Source organism: Podarcis raffonei, chromosome 4 (assembly GCF_027172205.1).
Source record: "Podarcis raffonei isolate rPodRaf1 chromosome 4, rPodRaf1.pri, whole genome shotgun sequence".
In the NCBI taxonomy this organism is placed as follows: domain Eukaryota; kingdom Metazoa; phylum Chordata; class Lepidosauria; order Squamata; family Lacertidae; genus Podarcis; species Podarcis raffonei.
Window position 1 is genome coordinate 67,607,354 of NC_070605.1, and position 15,430 is coordinate 67,622,783.

The following is a 15,430-nucleotide window of genomic DNA, read 5'->3' on the forward strand; positions in this document are numbered from 1 at the left end:
GAACTACTATTCCCAGAACCCTTTGCAAACATTTGCCAGGATTCTTTGCCAGGATTCTTTGGGGGAGGGCATGTGCTTTAAATACATGGTGTGTACCTAGTCCTTGTCTTTGCTGTCTTATTCTAAAGTTTTAATGGATGCTTCCTGTTGCAAACGTTATTATGTACAGCGCTTAGTGAGGTTTCCCTGAATAAAAGGTAAAGGGACCCCTGACCATTAGGTCCAGTCATGGCCGACTCTGGGGTTGCGGCGCTCATCTCGCTTTATTTGCCGAGGGAGCTGGCGTACAGCTTCCGGGTCATGTGGCCAGCATGACTGAGCCACTTCTGGCAAACCAGAGCAGTGCACGGAAACGTTTACCTTCCCACTGGAGCAACTTAAAGGCTTAGCAGTTTTACTATGGCCAGACTGTGTGATCTGGAGTCTGAAAAAGGCTATGCTACAAAAAGACTTGCTCATCTTTAAGGTCATGCCAGACTCTTCTTAATGCTTTTGCTGTGACAGATTGTGGAACATTTCTTACATCCCGCCAGCAGGCGGCACTGCTCAGTAGCAGTAGAGGTAAGGATGAGTTTGTGCAGGGCAAAATGACTTCTTAGTGAACGCGAGACTTGCAGGGAAAATCTCTTTAAAGATTACCTGCTTTTTAAGCGAATGACACATTATCAAATCCAGTGGGTAATAGGGAATACCTTTATAGGTACACAAAAGTAAAAAAAAATGAAAACCACCCAGGAATTTATTGGGATTTCACCAGTGTGACTGTGTAGGAATACAGTCCAAGTAAATATTTGTGGGAAAATCACACCTATTTTTCTCGTTCATTCTTTCACTAGCAGCGTGATTTGTCCCTTAAAGTACATTCATTTTATTCGCTTTCAGTGCCCCTCATCTATGCCTCCCCCCTTCCCAGTGTTGCTTTTAGTTTGTACAATAAGTATGCAGGATATCATTCTACGATATCTAGTTTAAATTAAAAACAGAATGTCTCTGTCTTTGGGGTACCACAAGATACCATGGGGATCAATACAGTACAGTGTAGTGCCATTGATTTCAGTGGGAAAACATTAACAATCTGTCTAACTCTTCTGTTTAAATCAATAAGATTCTAAAATGTTAACTGGCTGAATTATACCCAATATTTATTTGCTCTGTGGGTTTGTTGTTGTTTTTGTTTGCTTGTTTTAAGCTGTATTTTTACTGGAAATGTTATTGTAAGTCTCATAAGGCTTTGGAAAGAAACAATGTCATTTAGATTACAGTTCACTGGGCTTCGGACTACAAACTCCTTTGGAACAAATGCCTTCATGATTGTCAGATGAGACTATAAAGCCTGCTGTGAGCTTGGGCTTCCCTGATGCTTTAAATCTTATCTTTCTCAGGTAACGTACTTACTGGCAGGCGGCTCCATGGCCCATGAAGACTTCTGTGGCCACGCAGGTAGACTGAATCCAGGAGATCTGCAGGTAAGCTGAAGTGATGAGAACGGAGGTTGCCCTGTCTTGCCCTTTCACTTTGAAATTGGTTTTGAAGACTGGAAGTTTTGCAATGTATTTCCCCCCCCCCCCCCGTCGTCTTCCTAGTACACTGATTTCTGTAATGAGGAGCCTGTGACATCTCCGCCCATCCAGATTTTGTTGGCACTCGGATTGCCAGCAGCCCCCCATGGCCAATGGGTCAGGGATGATGGGAGTTTGTGGTACAACAACATCTGGAGTGTCCTCACTCCTGGGGCAAACCATTGGACTTCAGGATTCCCTGCATCCCAGTTTGAGATGGGTTACAGTGGTGGTACCACCACTCTGTTAAGTTTGTTTAAAAGAGATGAGGTTGGGGAGATATTTAGGTATCCGGGAGGAGAGGAGAGCTCCCCTGCCTTGAATTGTTTGCAGAAGAGGGAGTTTTGTGAGATGCGGTTTTTCCTACCCAGCCCAAACATCCTCTTCTGTATAAACTTCCACTGCATTTGGTCATCCTAAACAGAAAAAGGATTAAAGTGGCTTCAGTTTGGGATTGAAGATGGGACCTAGATCTGAAAAGAGTGGAGACCGATACTGTAGACAGGGGTAGTTAACCTGTGACAACCCCCCCATCCTTAGTCATTGGGGAAGTCTGGTTAGACTTTAGCAACATCTGGGGAGGGGAGTCACAGGTTAGCCTATTCCTGTTACAGATGATGTTAAAGGTTCCAAATCCAATTCATTCTAATACAACATTTCTAAAGACCTTTAATGCAACCCTATGCATGTCTATTTAGACCAGGGTTTCCCAAGCTTGACTCTCCAGCTGTTTTTGGACTACAATTCCCACCATCCCTCACTGCGGGTCCTGCTAGCTAGGGATGATGGGAGTTGCAGTCCAAAAAAGAGCTGGAGACCCAAGCTTGGGAAACCTTGATTTAGACATACGCCCCATGAAGTTCAATGGGGCCTTACTCCCAGGTAAGCGTGCATAGGATTATTGAAGCCCTAGGATATTTACATTCTGGGTCAATTCCCATCATACCACAATCCGCCGTGGAACTTTTTGTTTCCTAAGTGCTTAAAACTCATGGATTATTTTTAGCTAATAGCATAACAAATTATTAGACCTGTATTTTTGCATCTTGTTCTGCTTTGGCTAAATTATGCAAGGTGGAGTTGCCAGCTTTGATCAAAACACTGGACTATGTGTGCAGTTTGGGGGGACGGGACTAGGAATTGAGTTGATGCTTCACTTCAGCTTCTGCAAAGCAAAATGTTTCAATTCTCTCACCTTCTCCTTTACCTTTTGGTATATAGTGGATGACAGCCGGCCGTGGCATTCTCCATGCAGAGATGCCTTGCACCAAGGAGCCAGCCCACGGCCTGCAGCTTTGGGTCAACCTGAGAAGCTCTGAGAAAATGATTGAACCCCAATACCAAGAACTCAAAAAGGAAGAAGTCCCCAAGCCTTCACAGAACGGCGTGAGTGTGTCCGTCATTTCAGGAGAGGCACTGGGCGTAAAGGTAAATACATTTGCTGACAAACTAGCGAAAAGAGGGCTCTTTTTTAAAAAAACCTGAACAGTTCTGATAGTTATCTTATGGCTTAATTCAACCTGCAGCCTTTTAAAAAGTGAGTCCCTTGTCTTAACTATACCTTCAGGAGGGGGGAGAGGAAGGTAAAGCCACAGCAGGGCGAATTGAGGGTGTTTGTGAGTGACTTTTCCTTCTCTGATAAGGAGCAGTAAGATTACAGGGCAAGTTACTGTGTACTCCTTGTGTTTATGTAGTCCACATGCTATTGGGGAAGGAGTCCACACTGCTGTACTTCCTTGGAAAGCTAATCTGTTGGCAAGGAAAAAGTGGAATGGAAAGAGCCCTTATATACAAAAGGATCTGCATGCAAAGAAACTCTGTGACCTATGTGCTTAGATTTGTTTGCATGAAAGGCCTGCAGCCAGCTCAGTGGTGGAGGAAGCGGTGCTCTCCCTCCTCCTCCTCCTGAACAGAGCCGCTAGCTGGAAAGAAAGCCACATTGCTCACGATGGCGATTTGAGGGCAATTCCCACACGGTACTCCTTCAATGGAGCCCTACTACCACAAAGAGATGTGTACAGTACAACCTTCCCCAACCACATGACATTTTGGACTACAAGGCCCATCAGTCCTAGCCAGTATGGCCAATGGTTTGGGGTGATGGGAGTTGGAGTCCAATGACCACAGGAGAGCACCAGGTTGGGGGTGACTATCCAGGACTTATGCTAGATAATAATAACAATAACTTTATTATTTATACCCTGCCCATCTGGCTGGGTTTCCCCATCCACTCTGGGCAGCTCCCAACAGAATATTAAAAACACGATAAAACATCAAACATTTAAAACTTCTCTAAACAGGGCTGCCTTAGATGTCTTCTAAAAGTCAGGTAGTTGTTTATTTCCTTGACATCTGATGGGAGGGCGTTCCACAGGGCGGGCACCACTACCGAGAAGGCCCACAGCCTGGTTCCCTGTTACCTCACTTATCACAGTGAGGGAACCACTAGAAGGCCCTCAGAGCTGGACCACAGCGTCTGGGGAGAACGATGGGGGTGGAGACTGTCAGTGTCTTTAGCAAATGTTTTTTGGCTGCATGTTTCCCCTCAACCTGTCATATGCTTAAAATTCCAATTCACTGAAGTTACATGTTTCAGCTAGTTAATTATGTAACCCCTCAGGGTCAGACAAGTGGAAAACAAGCAGGCCAGTCGTGCTACATCTGCCATTTGTAGGGATCTGAATGACTGAGCCTTTAGTTTTAAGAGGATGTAATTGTATGGGATATCATCCCTTTTGCTTACCTTTCTGGAAAGTGTTTTTACTGTCAGTGAGATGCTGTGAGATATATGAATTATTATTAATAGCATCTCACTTTCAGGAAGCAGTGCCTGTATAGTCAAGCCGTGGTTTGTTCTTACGGTAAGGGAGAAAAGGAGCGGGGGCCTTGTCGGAGGAGGTTGAGTCTCAAGGGTCGTAATCTTGGTATTTCAAGCAAGCATTTTATTGGGGTTTTTTCCCTTCTTTTTAACAAGCTGCCTTGCTGTGGCCCATCTAGAAGCACATAAAATAAGTGAGCGAGTCTCATCCTATATACTGTTGAGGCATGCCTTGGTGATATACTGGAATGTGGCTCGCAAAGGAAGCCGGACGCCTTTGTTCTTGCAGTGAACCAACAGCCACTTCCAATCAGGAAAGGTTACAGAGGGAAAACAAGCCGCACAGCTTGCTCAGCCAGTTCCAGCTGGCCCCACACAGAACACTTAAGCCCACCCCACACTTTCGGAGCTGACCCCTGACCCCTGGGCTCTGCCTCTACATTCCACTTCTTTGTTTTATTAACTGAGCCTGTGCAGAAGCAGAGTAGCAGATGGGCTGTCTTGCCCAGGAATTCCTCCATAGCCCACTGTTAGCTTAGAGGCCGCTCAGCCTTATTTCTCATTTCAGTTGTGGCATTTGGTGAGAATTCTAGGAAGAACATTGTCAAAGCAAGGCTAGAGTGGGAGATTCAATGTGGGGAAGGGCCATCTGCTTTGCTCAATGACCGGCACTTCAGGTTAGGGTTGCTAACTTCCCCTGTCTTGAAACCCTAGAGAACCACCAACCTAGAGTCAATGGTCTGGCCCAGTAGACCTATGTTTTCCTGTATCCTTAAAACCTTTCGCCATGGAACTGGCAGTTCCCCCACTGTGAGAAGTGAGGTTACAGGGAAGCAGGCAGAGGGCCTACCCTGCGGAACGCCATCTCTTCAGATGTCAAGGTTGTAACTATACAACCTTTAGAAGACACCTGAAGGTAGACCCGTATAGGGAAGTTTTTAATGTTTTATTATGTGATTGTATATGGCAACGCAGTCAGATGGGCAGGGTACAAATAAAATAATAATGTATAATCTGGTTTCTCCTCCCACAAGGCATCCTTTTTTAATCAGCCACCCACTTCAGAGCCTGTATAATTTTTATTTCCCAGTAATTCAGCCTCGTATCTGAAGAGGTTGGCCAAGGTTGTCCCAACAGTTAACAGCACAGCTTCTTAGGTGTTGCTCTATTTCTGTGGCTGAAGCTGTGTAAAATGCACCCATCGGGCCAGATTCCTCCTAGACCACAATTTTCAAAGCCTAGTCTGGTACGTCTAGGAGGAGCATAGCCGATTTATCAGTCTGATATTACCTGGCAAGATGAAGAAAATACACACATTCTGTGGTGCATTAAAATAATTTATGTAGACACGCTATACCAGAGAGACACATCACTCTGTTTTTACATTTATTACCTGCACTGCATTTTTCATTGCTTAAACAATTGCTGAAAGTTTTCCAGGTGGAAGAACTCGAAAAAGTTTCATGAGGAAATGAAAGCTTTGGCTATTTGAAAACCTAAAGCACTGAAACAATCTGCATCCTATTTGCAACCTACCATTGGCAGTTTGACAGCTGGACGATGCCCTACTTCTGGGTGGAGGCAGTTGATCAGAAGTTTGGTACAAAGTTTCAGATGCAGAGGGGTGGCGGATGCCTACTTGGATGAAAATTTCTGCAGACTCAGCATGCCCACCTAGGATGTCAGCACTTGGCTTTAGATGCTCATGGGCATGTCCAGCAGCAATGAATTCTGGGAACGGCTGCTGTAGCTGCGTGAACTGGGTGAGGAGCCAATTAAAACAGAGACCCCCTGGGTGAGCACTTGGACTTTAGAAAAAACAAACACTTTTGGTTACAGACTCCGCTAACCTAGAAGTAGTACCTTCGGATAAGAACTTTACCTCAGGATGAGAACAGAAATTGCGCACTGGCAGCACGGCGGCAGCGGGAGGCCCCATTACCTAAAGTGGTACCTCAGGTTAAGAACAGTTTCAGGTTAAGAATGGACCTCCAGAACGAATTAAGTTCATAACCAGAGGTACCACTGTATTAGATCAGTATTTGTCAGTTCCTGGGGTAAATAACACCCATAAAGGAAATACTTAAGCTGCTTTGTGCATGTTAAATACTATTTGTAGCGTTTTCCATGTGTTTAATGAGCCTATACTGAAAGCATTGTTGCCACAAGAACTAATTCATTGTGCTCAATTTTGTGATCCATCAGACTGCACACAATCCATGAGCCGTGTGGGGTTTGTTGTTATTAGTTGCCTTTTATAGTCTCAAACAGATAAGCTAAAAAAGTCTTATCAAGCCACTGCTGAGCCACAATGATAGATGATGGGCTGTGTTTGGCTTGGTGGGTTAGCCAGTTGTGCAGGCATGATGTAAGTGCTTGGGATAGGATATACCCAAAACTCTGCCAACACAGCGTTGACAGATAGGATTTGGCATGGCAGAAATATTATACTCTGATGGCAGATAAACTAGGGGCATAAGGTAGGCATCATGGTCTATCTTTACACATTAGCTCTGATGGAGGAATGAAAGAATCTCTACTTCGCTTTCCACCTTTAACAGTGATTTTAGAAGCTGCTTCCATTGTGAAAGAGAGGCAGCTGCTGCTCGTTACTCCAGTTTCTAGTGCTTCACCAATAGGAATATTTCACATTGTCTCACCAGTTCAGCCAATTAACTTCAGAAGCTTCATCACCGCATTGCCACCGGCACAAACGCCCTCTGCACAAATGTTAACACTGAATATAGCAGCAATTATGTTTACGATCATCACAGGGTCATATTTTGAGCTACTCGTTTTCATTGTAATACCTACTTAGACTTGTGTGGAATTCTTTAGCTGTAATTTTTGCATTGTAGGGGGGCTGGACTAGATGCACCTTGGGGGTCCCTTCTATAAGTCTGTGAATACAGACTGAGTAATATTAGTAAGCATGGCTCGTTGCCCAGCTACTGCTATGCAACAAGTTCTAACCATATGCATATATCCCTCATTTTAAAAAGAAGATAATGCCTGCAGTTACAGTAAATGTTGTTTGCAAACTCAAGGGATGACTTCACATTGCATACTTTTCTGAAGCTTTTCCAATTGCATGTCTTTAATTTTATCACCTTCTAGCATTCCTCCCATTGTTTTTATTAGCAAACGTGCTATTCATTACGAAGACAAATCAATGCCACATGTAAGCTGTATGGCCTAATGAAATGGTGACCATACCAAGGGGAAGTTGCTGCCCTTTCTAGTGCAGGTATAACAGACAGAAAAACCCACCACCTTCAGATAGGTCATAAATTCTCTTTCTGCGTGTTGAAGATGCTTTGTTGAACCATTTTAATGCTGGTGCCTTATTACCACGAATAACGGAAAAAAAATGTATGCAAGATGAGCCAAAGTGGGGTTTGCATACCAAAGTAGTCATAAATTCTTTCAACATGTGGCTTCAAATCTTTCCATAAGTACTTTGCAGTGCTGTTTTAAAAGGCATTTTTGATTTAATGCCTCTTTTTGCCTTCCGGAAGGCACCCTTTTAAAAATTCAACATGATGCATTTCCACTTCTGATTCATTTCCTGACCCAAGATTGCAATTTGTACGTTGACTCTGGTACATGACACCGCTGCTTGAAATTTCATGTTTGAGGGGAACTGGTTTTCCTGTGTCTTATTTTAAGAATAGCCATTCCTTTTTCTAACGAGAAGGCAACATGGATTTGGGTTGTATGAACTGTTGTTTAGTATAGGTTCACAGGGCAGGTTCAACAAGCAGGAGAGGTCTTGGGAGATCTTGTAAAATAATTGGAAGCAATCATCATTGGAGAATGCAGTTTGTGTTTCTTTACTTTACTTTTCACCTGATGCCTTTAGGGCATGTCTGTGCACGGAGTTATAAAGGGCTTTTTACCAATTCTTATAATCAAAATCCCTGGCATCTGAGTGATGGCAGTGTAGGAAATTCATTGGGAAAATGTAGCAAAGAGGATTGCGAGAGGATGTCCTTCCTCTCTCGTAAGCCCAGAATTGGGGCATCCAATAAAGGTGATAGTTGGAAGATTCGGTGTAGATAAGAGGAAGGACGTCACACAGCACATACCTAAACTATGCTGTCACAAGATGTACCGATGGCAGCCAGCTTGGACAACATTAAAAGGAGATTAGACAGATTCATGCGGAATAAGGTTGTCGGTGGCTACTAGCCAAGATAGCTGTATTAGCTCCAGAATTGGAGGTGGAATGTCTCTGAAATCCAATTTCTGAGGACAACAAGCAGGAGAGGTCTTTTGCTCTCATTTCCTTGTGGGCTTCCTGCAGGCAACAGGTTGACCACTGGGAGAACTGGCTAGAAAGACCTTAAGTGTGCCCTAGCAGGGCTGATCTTACATTCTTGTCATATAAGAAATGGCTGTTGGTATCAGGCACACCATAATAGTGTGAATTACATGGAAATTATGAGTTGTAAAGATGATTGTAGAGCAGAGAGATTTCTAGATTTTGTTTACATTGTGTTAGAATATATCTCAGTTCTCGTGTCTCATTTAAAAAATGCTGACCACAATGTCTGAAGACCTCTTGCATTAGTCCATGATTGCAATGCAGGTCTTACCCGAAAGGGACACCTCCAGGGGTGAGAGGTTACTCTTTGCTAAATTAATCCCTAGTATCCCTGCTGAGCCCCATGGAGTCTGTGTGGGTTTGGAGGATTAGGTTACTAAAACACTGGCAAAGACAGAGAAAGAAATAGCTTTGTGCTCCCTTTGCCTATTAAATTTGTTTAGAGAAAATTCATTTTCTCAAGACATGCCCCATAGGACTGACTTGCACACACAAAAGTATAATATTTCCACATAATATTTTAAAATGTTAAAATTAATTGCATTGCTTATTGGTTCTGCAGTTACAATGGGGTTAATAGCCATTAGTTTATTTATCTTTCATGAGTGTGACAAGTTTAAAACTGGATTAGATAAACTATTGACTATCATTGCATTTTATGGCAGCCAATTCTATAATTTGGGTGAAAAAGTACTTCCTTTCGTATATTCCCCAATTAAGTTGATTGCTCTCTTCCAATTCTAGTTTTCCAGCTTTTCAATGTCTTTTTGAAATAGAGTGACCTGAACTTTAGGCCACATTCAAAATGCTGGCAATTCTATATTCAGTCTCTTTCCTAATAATCCGTAGAATGGCTTTTGCTTTTTTTCAGAGCTATCACACTGAGTATTCCTTTATTTCCCCCTTCTCTGTTTAGAAGTCTCTCTTCATTAAGCCACGAGCTTGACAGCAAAGCAAATCTTTAAAAACGTATCTGCAGGAGAACTAAACGAAGTGCTCTCCAAATCCTGCAGATCTTTATCAGAAAGAGAACAGTCAGGAGAAAATGCCATGTTTGTCATATGGACCGAGAGAAATGTTCATACCTGAACCTGTTCCAATAGGAGTAATAAGATGGTACGATAAAGTCTGCTGAAGTACAAACATGTATGGTGCAGAACTGCGCCCACCCAGCCTAAAAATGGTTTAATCAGTGCTATTTATCCATATAAAGACTCTTTCTCTGCTTTACGATTCTTCAGCATTTCCTTGAGACTTCACAGTACTTGGCTTCTCAGCTTCTAGGTCAGTGATGGAAAATCTGTGGCCATCCCAATGTAATTGGACTCCAGCTCCCATCAGTCCTAATGGTTGCCCTTGTTGCCTGAGTCTGATGGGAGTTGAAGTTCAGCCACATCTGGAGAGCCACAGTTCTACGTTAAATGCAGGCAAGGTAGCCACTGATGCTGAAAGACCTACATTGTCTCCCAGCACATTTCCGAGCACAATTCAAAGTGTTGGTGCTGACCTTTAAAGCCCTAAACGGCCTCGGTCCAGTATACATGAAGGAGCATCTCCACCCCCATCGTTCAGCCCGGACACTGAGGTCCAGCGTTGAGGGCCTTATGGCGGTTCCCTCATTGCGAGATGTGAGGTTACAGGGAAGCAGGCAGAGGGCCTTCTCAGTAGTGGTAGAACGCCCTCCCATCCGATGTTAAGGAAATAAACAACAACCTGACTTTTAGAAGACATCTAAGGCAGCCCTGTTTAGGGAAGTTTTTAATGTTTGATATTTTATCGTGTTTTTAATATTCTGTTGGGAGCCGCCCAGAGTGGTTGGGGAAACCCAGCCAGATGGGCAAAGTATAAATAACAAATTCTTCTTCTTATTATTATTATTTATTACTAAAGAAGAGAGGCCTCCTGTTCTTTTCATAGAAGTTTAGAAGAGGGAATTTCAGCAAGCTTAGTTTGCAATGGCAAGTTGAAATTCTGTCTTCTACACAACTTTGAAAGTCACAGGCAGCCTGCACTATTTCCGATCTGCCCACCACATATGCAAGGGCTATGCATTTCGGGATTCAAATATCTTGTTGTTGCAACCATGTGGGGAAAATAACACACGAGCATTTGGAGGCCTTGCTCATGCAATTTTTTGTCTCCCCTGGAGACAATTTTTATTAAGGCAACAGTCTGAATATGGTGTCTAGTTGAATGGGAGGCTGTGAATCTTGCTCATACATTACACTTTTCTATGCTACCTCCTTGGATTCGGGGTGGGAGTGGGAATTTCGAATTTCAGAACTGAGGCCAGCAGGAGGTCTCCTTATTCAGAGTTGAGTTAGCCTTTCACCCCCCCCCAAAAAGCTCCTCTGCCTTCTTTCCAGTTCTTGAATGTAAATATCCATCCCTTTTTTGTTTTTACTTCCTTACTATTTGTTTGTTCTGACTCCATGCAATTTCTTTAGGGTTTGTGGCTAGCCTCAAAAGAGCCTCTCAAATATTCTTTTGAACAGTTGTGCTGACGCAGATTATAATTGTTTGAAGAGTGCAGCCTAAAATATATATAAATATGTACAATCTACAGGCCCTTGCATTAAATTAACTCAGTGGCAGACAGTTATTTCGGAGGAGGCATGTATAGGATTGCTACTGTTCTAGAGGTAGTGTTTAGTCATCATGAAGTTACAATTGATAGCCTTATCCTCCATTGAAATGCACTGCTGGTGAACTCCCTCTTTGTTCTGATGTGTTTTATGCTGCCAGCCCATTTTCTTCCTCCTGAGATGTAAATTTTCCTTGTTGCTGTTCAGTCTAAGGTGTATACCCGCACTCCGACGCTGTATCTGGATTTCAAGTTAGACAAAGGAGCGAAACACACCCAGGCTGTTCCCAAAGGTAGGAAACATTTCCTTCATCTTCATCTTCCTTCTTAGCGTGGGCTTAACTTCCATTCCCATTTTTGGTTGTGTGCAGCGAAATATCTGAAGGTCTGTTCTGTACATAGCACCTTTTTTCCACATGGATTGCCAAGTCACGTCAGAGGTATGGCCCAATAGGTACATAAAGGTAAAGGGACACCTGACCATTAGGTCCAGTCATGGCCGACTCTGGGGTTGCGGCGCTCATCTCGCTTTATTGGCCGAGGGAGCCGGCATACAGCTTCCGGGTCATGTGGCCAGCATGACTAAGCCGCTTCTGGCGAACCAGAGCAGTGCACGGAAATGCCGTTTACCTTCCTGCCAGAGCAGTACCTATTTATCTACTTGGACTTTGACGTGCTTTTGAACTGCTAGGTTGGCAGGAGCAGGGACTGAGCAACGGGAGCTCACCCCGTCATGGGGATTCGAACCGCCGACCTTCTAATCGGCATGTCCTAGGCTCTGTGGTTTTAACCCACAGCTCCACCCGCGTCCCAATAGGTACATAGTCACACTTGAAAGACTTAATAGCTACAGTGCTGTAATCTCACTGGTGCAGCAGGGCCTCTGGTCTCTCGCCTCCCTCTGCGCACTTTTAAAATCTGCTTTTGATCATCCCCAACCCTCTGGAGCCAATTTGGAGGTTGGGTGCAGGGACTGAAGAGGACAGGAGAGAAATCTCTGTTGTGCACACAGACGTCTGTTGTGCTGGTGCGTATGGCGTGTGGCTTCCCTCCAGGAATATCCATAAGCCCTGTTCAGTCATTTTTCCATCACGTGGTCACCATCTCATGCCCTCCATGAGATGCAGCTGCTGGCCCCGCCCTCCCTGTCCCATTTCCAGCAGCCCCACAGATTTCTGTGGGGTGAGGTCTGAAGCCAGCAGCCTGCTCTCCCTGTGTGGTTTCTGGTTTCTGAATTGTGCGGGGAGCCTCCAGACATAGAGTAGGCCCCCCATTTCCTCTAATGTGTAGAGGGCCGCTGGGCCGCATGACGGGGGCAGAAGCCGAGGAGGCAGGGCAACAAGGACAGCAACACCCTTTGCTTTGGGCATTTTGAATCATGTAAGGAAAGGAGGACTGTGTGAGTAGGATGATAGTGAAATAGGCAAATGCTCTGGGCCTGTGACTACGCACATTGCCCAGTAGCTCTTTCACAAGGTAATGGCTTCACTTCCATTCTTGTAGAAAAAATATGTGTTCCACTGATTTAGGGTCAAAGTGTTTGGTATGTGGGAAATCTGTGACCTGCTTTTATTAATGCAGCCATTAGTACATTCCAATTCGATTAGAGCAGTTGGATAATGGGAGATTTTTTTTTTACCTTTTCTCTCCATCATGCCATTTTCCCAGTCTAAATTATATTCTCAAACTGTGGCTTGCCAAGTGAGGTAAAAAGTACAATACCCTTTAGGGGCAGCTGATTGGGGAAATTGGGGTGAGGTGGGGAGAATGAAAAATGCACATTTCCCTTGCTCTAATCAGATTGGTAGCCTCTTGTGGCTGCATTTCATTTAAAGACAGAATGGCAGACAATCCAATCCCATGAACACTGTAGTTCAGCCCCAGTTCTTGCAGAAAACAGATGGCTGCTGGCTAGATACTGAGGCCAGTCAGTAAGATTTTTATGTATTGTAAATGCTCTGCCTCAGTTGCAAAGAATCTGAATTTGGATCCAAAAAACTTGTGCACACACTTATCTTGCTACATATGCTATCCTGACTTTGGTAAGGCTCATTTGAATAAAGATTGCCAAGGTATTTTTTTTATAGTTGCTGTTAAATGAGCTCAGGATCTGGAGTTGCAAAATTCCTTGGCATTTGCCACACATGTTTGTCTGTTAGGTAATGGGCAAAGAATTAGCTGCAAATTCGCTCCATAAGATTTTTCAGCCATTTCTGTGAGAGACGGATGTTTGTTTCTACACATTTGTGTTTTGTATGTAAACAAATTTATGGAAACTCTAGCCTTTTAAAGCAATATACTAATAACCACTGAACAGTTAAGGAGTTGACACATAAATATATCAATAAATACTCATTTGCTATCTTTTGAACTATATCCTGAGTTCAAGTAAATCACTTTTAACACTTCTAAAAGGCTGCTGAAGATTTAAGAAGGGCAGGAGAATTACAGGCTTTTCTCTTAGATATTTATAGAGCTGGTTTCTTTTGAAGAGGTATATGATGAGCATAAAGAGATCACAATCCCTTGCTACAGACTATCAGCAAACAAGGGACCATTAGTTCCTGAGGGGATTAGCGGAAGCGAGAGAACTATAGAGAGCAGTGCCTTCCCCACTTCCTGCTTAAGATAATGTGTGTTGCCTTGAGGGAAGATGGAAGAGGAGAAGCCGAGTCGAGGGAGCGCATAACCCATCATGGATCATCAATAGCCTGAGAGAGCTATTGCTAAGGCTAAAAGATTCTAGGCCAAGGTTGGTGAGCAGGAGTACTGGGTCTTAGAGGAGACCATATAGTGTGCATTATAGACACCTGCTGGAATGGAGAAGACCAATGGGTCATGGTTTCCTGGATGCAAATTGTTGTTAGATCCAGGAAACGTGAACTGAAGGTTGTGTCATTCTGTATTTCAGAGACAACATAGTCCTTAATGTGCTAGAAGACGTCTGCCCTGCTAAGCTCCCATGTTTTCCCTTTACTCTTCTTCAGTGCAGTCACAAGGAGAGATCAGAAGTTTCTGCTTCTGCTTTAGTTTTACTACAATTTAGCATATCAGCCGAAACCGTCAACTGTGGTTAATCTTAACTATGATTAGTGAAAACAAGCCAGCTTGGTATTCTGTGGCTCCAGTGGGTCATCTCAGATCAGATCAGTTGGTGTTTTCCGATGCAAGCTAGAGTTCTAACTGAATTCAGCAGTCTTCCTTAGGAATCTTTGATGGGCAAGTGGGGGCCTGAAACAAAACATTGTGTGGGTTAATGATTGGGTTTAGTGCTGCAGACAGCTCCACCTTCCTAGGCTTCCCACTCTGCCATTCTTGCTGTGCCTCCATTTTGCATTCCTTCCCTGTCCCACACTCTTGTTTTGTTGTGTCAGTTACCATGAAATTCCCCTCTCTCTCCACATCTGTTCCTATCCCGTGTTCACTGATTTGCTTCTTCACCTTCCGCCTCACTTTCAAGTCATTCTTGGTTTTTCCATCAGCCTTCCTCCCTTCCTTTCTCTCTCCTGCTTCTTGCTCTCAGCTGCATAATTTTCTTGCTCATAGTTTGTTCACTTTCTTCTGACCCAGTTTTTGCTTTCATAATTTTTCACCATCAACTTCTAATCTGCTGGGTCTGCTTCCCCTCATCTTGTTAATCTTTTCCCTTCCCTCTGAGCCAGTGTGGTGTAGTGGTTAAGAGCGGTGGACTCATAATCTGGTGAACCGGGTTTGCGTCTCCGCTCCTCCACATGCAGCTGCTGGGTGACCTTGGGCCAGTCACACTTCTCTGAAGTCTCTCAGCCCCACTCACCTCACAGAGTGTTTGTTGTGGGGGAGGAAGGTAAAAGAGAATGTTAGCCTCTTTGAGACTCCTTTCAGTAGTGATAAAGCAGGATATCAAATCCAAACAACTCCTCCGCCGCTGCCTCTGCCTCCTCCTCTTCTCCTCCTCCTCCTCCTCCTCCTCTCCCCTCGCCCCAAACTCATTGTCCTCCTAGCAGATACAGCCAGGAGCCTGGGCAATGGAAACTTATCACGTAAGCCCTACGTCCAACATATTTTTTATGGCAACAGACATGGATGAATCAGGCAGGCCCTGCACATGTATGCAGTTGTGTTTCGGCCTTTGGAAGGGAGTTTGCCTCCTTTGTGTGTTAACA

General features: G+C 44.0%; 1 protein-coding gene across 4 annotated transcripts in view; it reads left to right on the forward strand.

Moving 5' to 3' along the window:
• Positions 1–15,430, forward strand: part of PIR (pirin) — a 28,999-nt gene that overhangs the window by 4,645 nt on the left and 8,924 nt on the right. For all 4 annotated transcript variants that reach the window (XR_008330270.1, XM_053387172.1, XM_053387171.1 and 1 more), the window contains 3 exons: positions 1,383–1,466; positions 2,781–2,987; positions 11,497–11,581. Coding sequence is in view for 3 of the 4 variants with exons in the window: in XM_053387172.1 (XP_053243147.1) it covers positions 1,383–1,466; positions 2,781–2,987; positions 11,497–11,581 (376 nt within the window). In the remaining variant the exon portion in view is untranslated. The remainder of the gene's footprint in view (positions 1–1,382; positions 1,467–2,780; positions 2,988–11,496; positions 11,582–15,430) is intronic.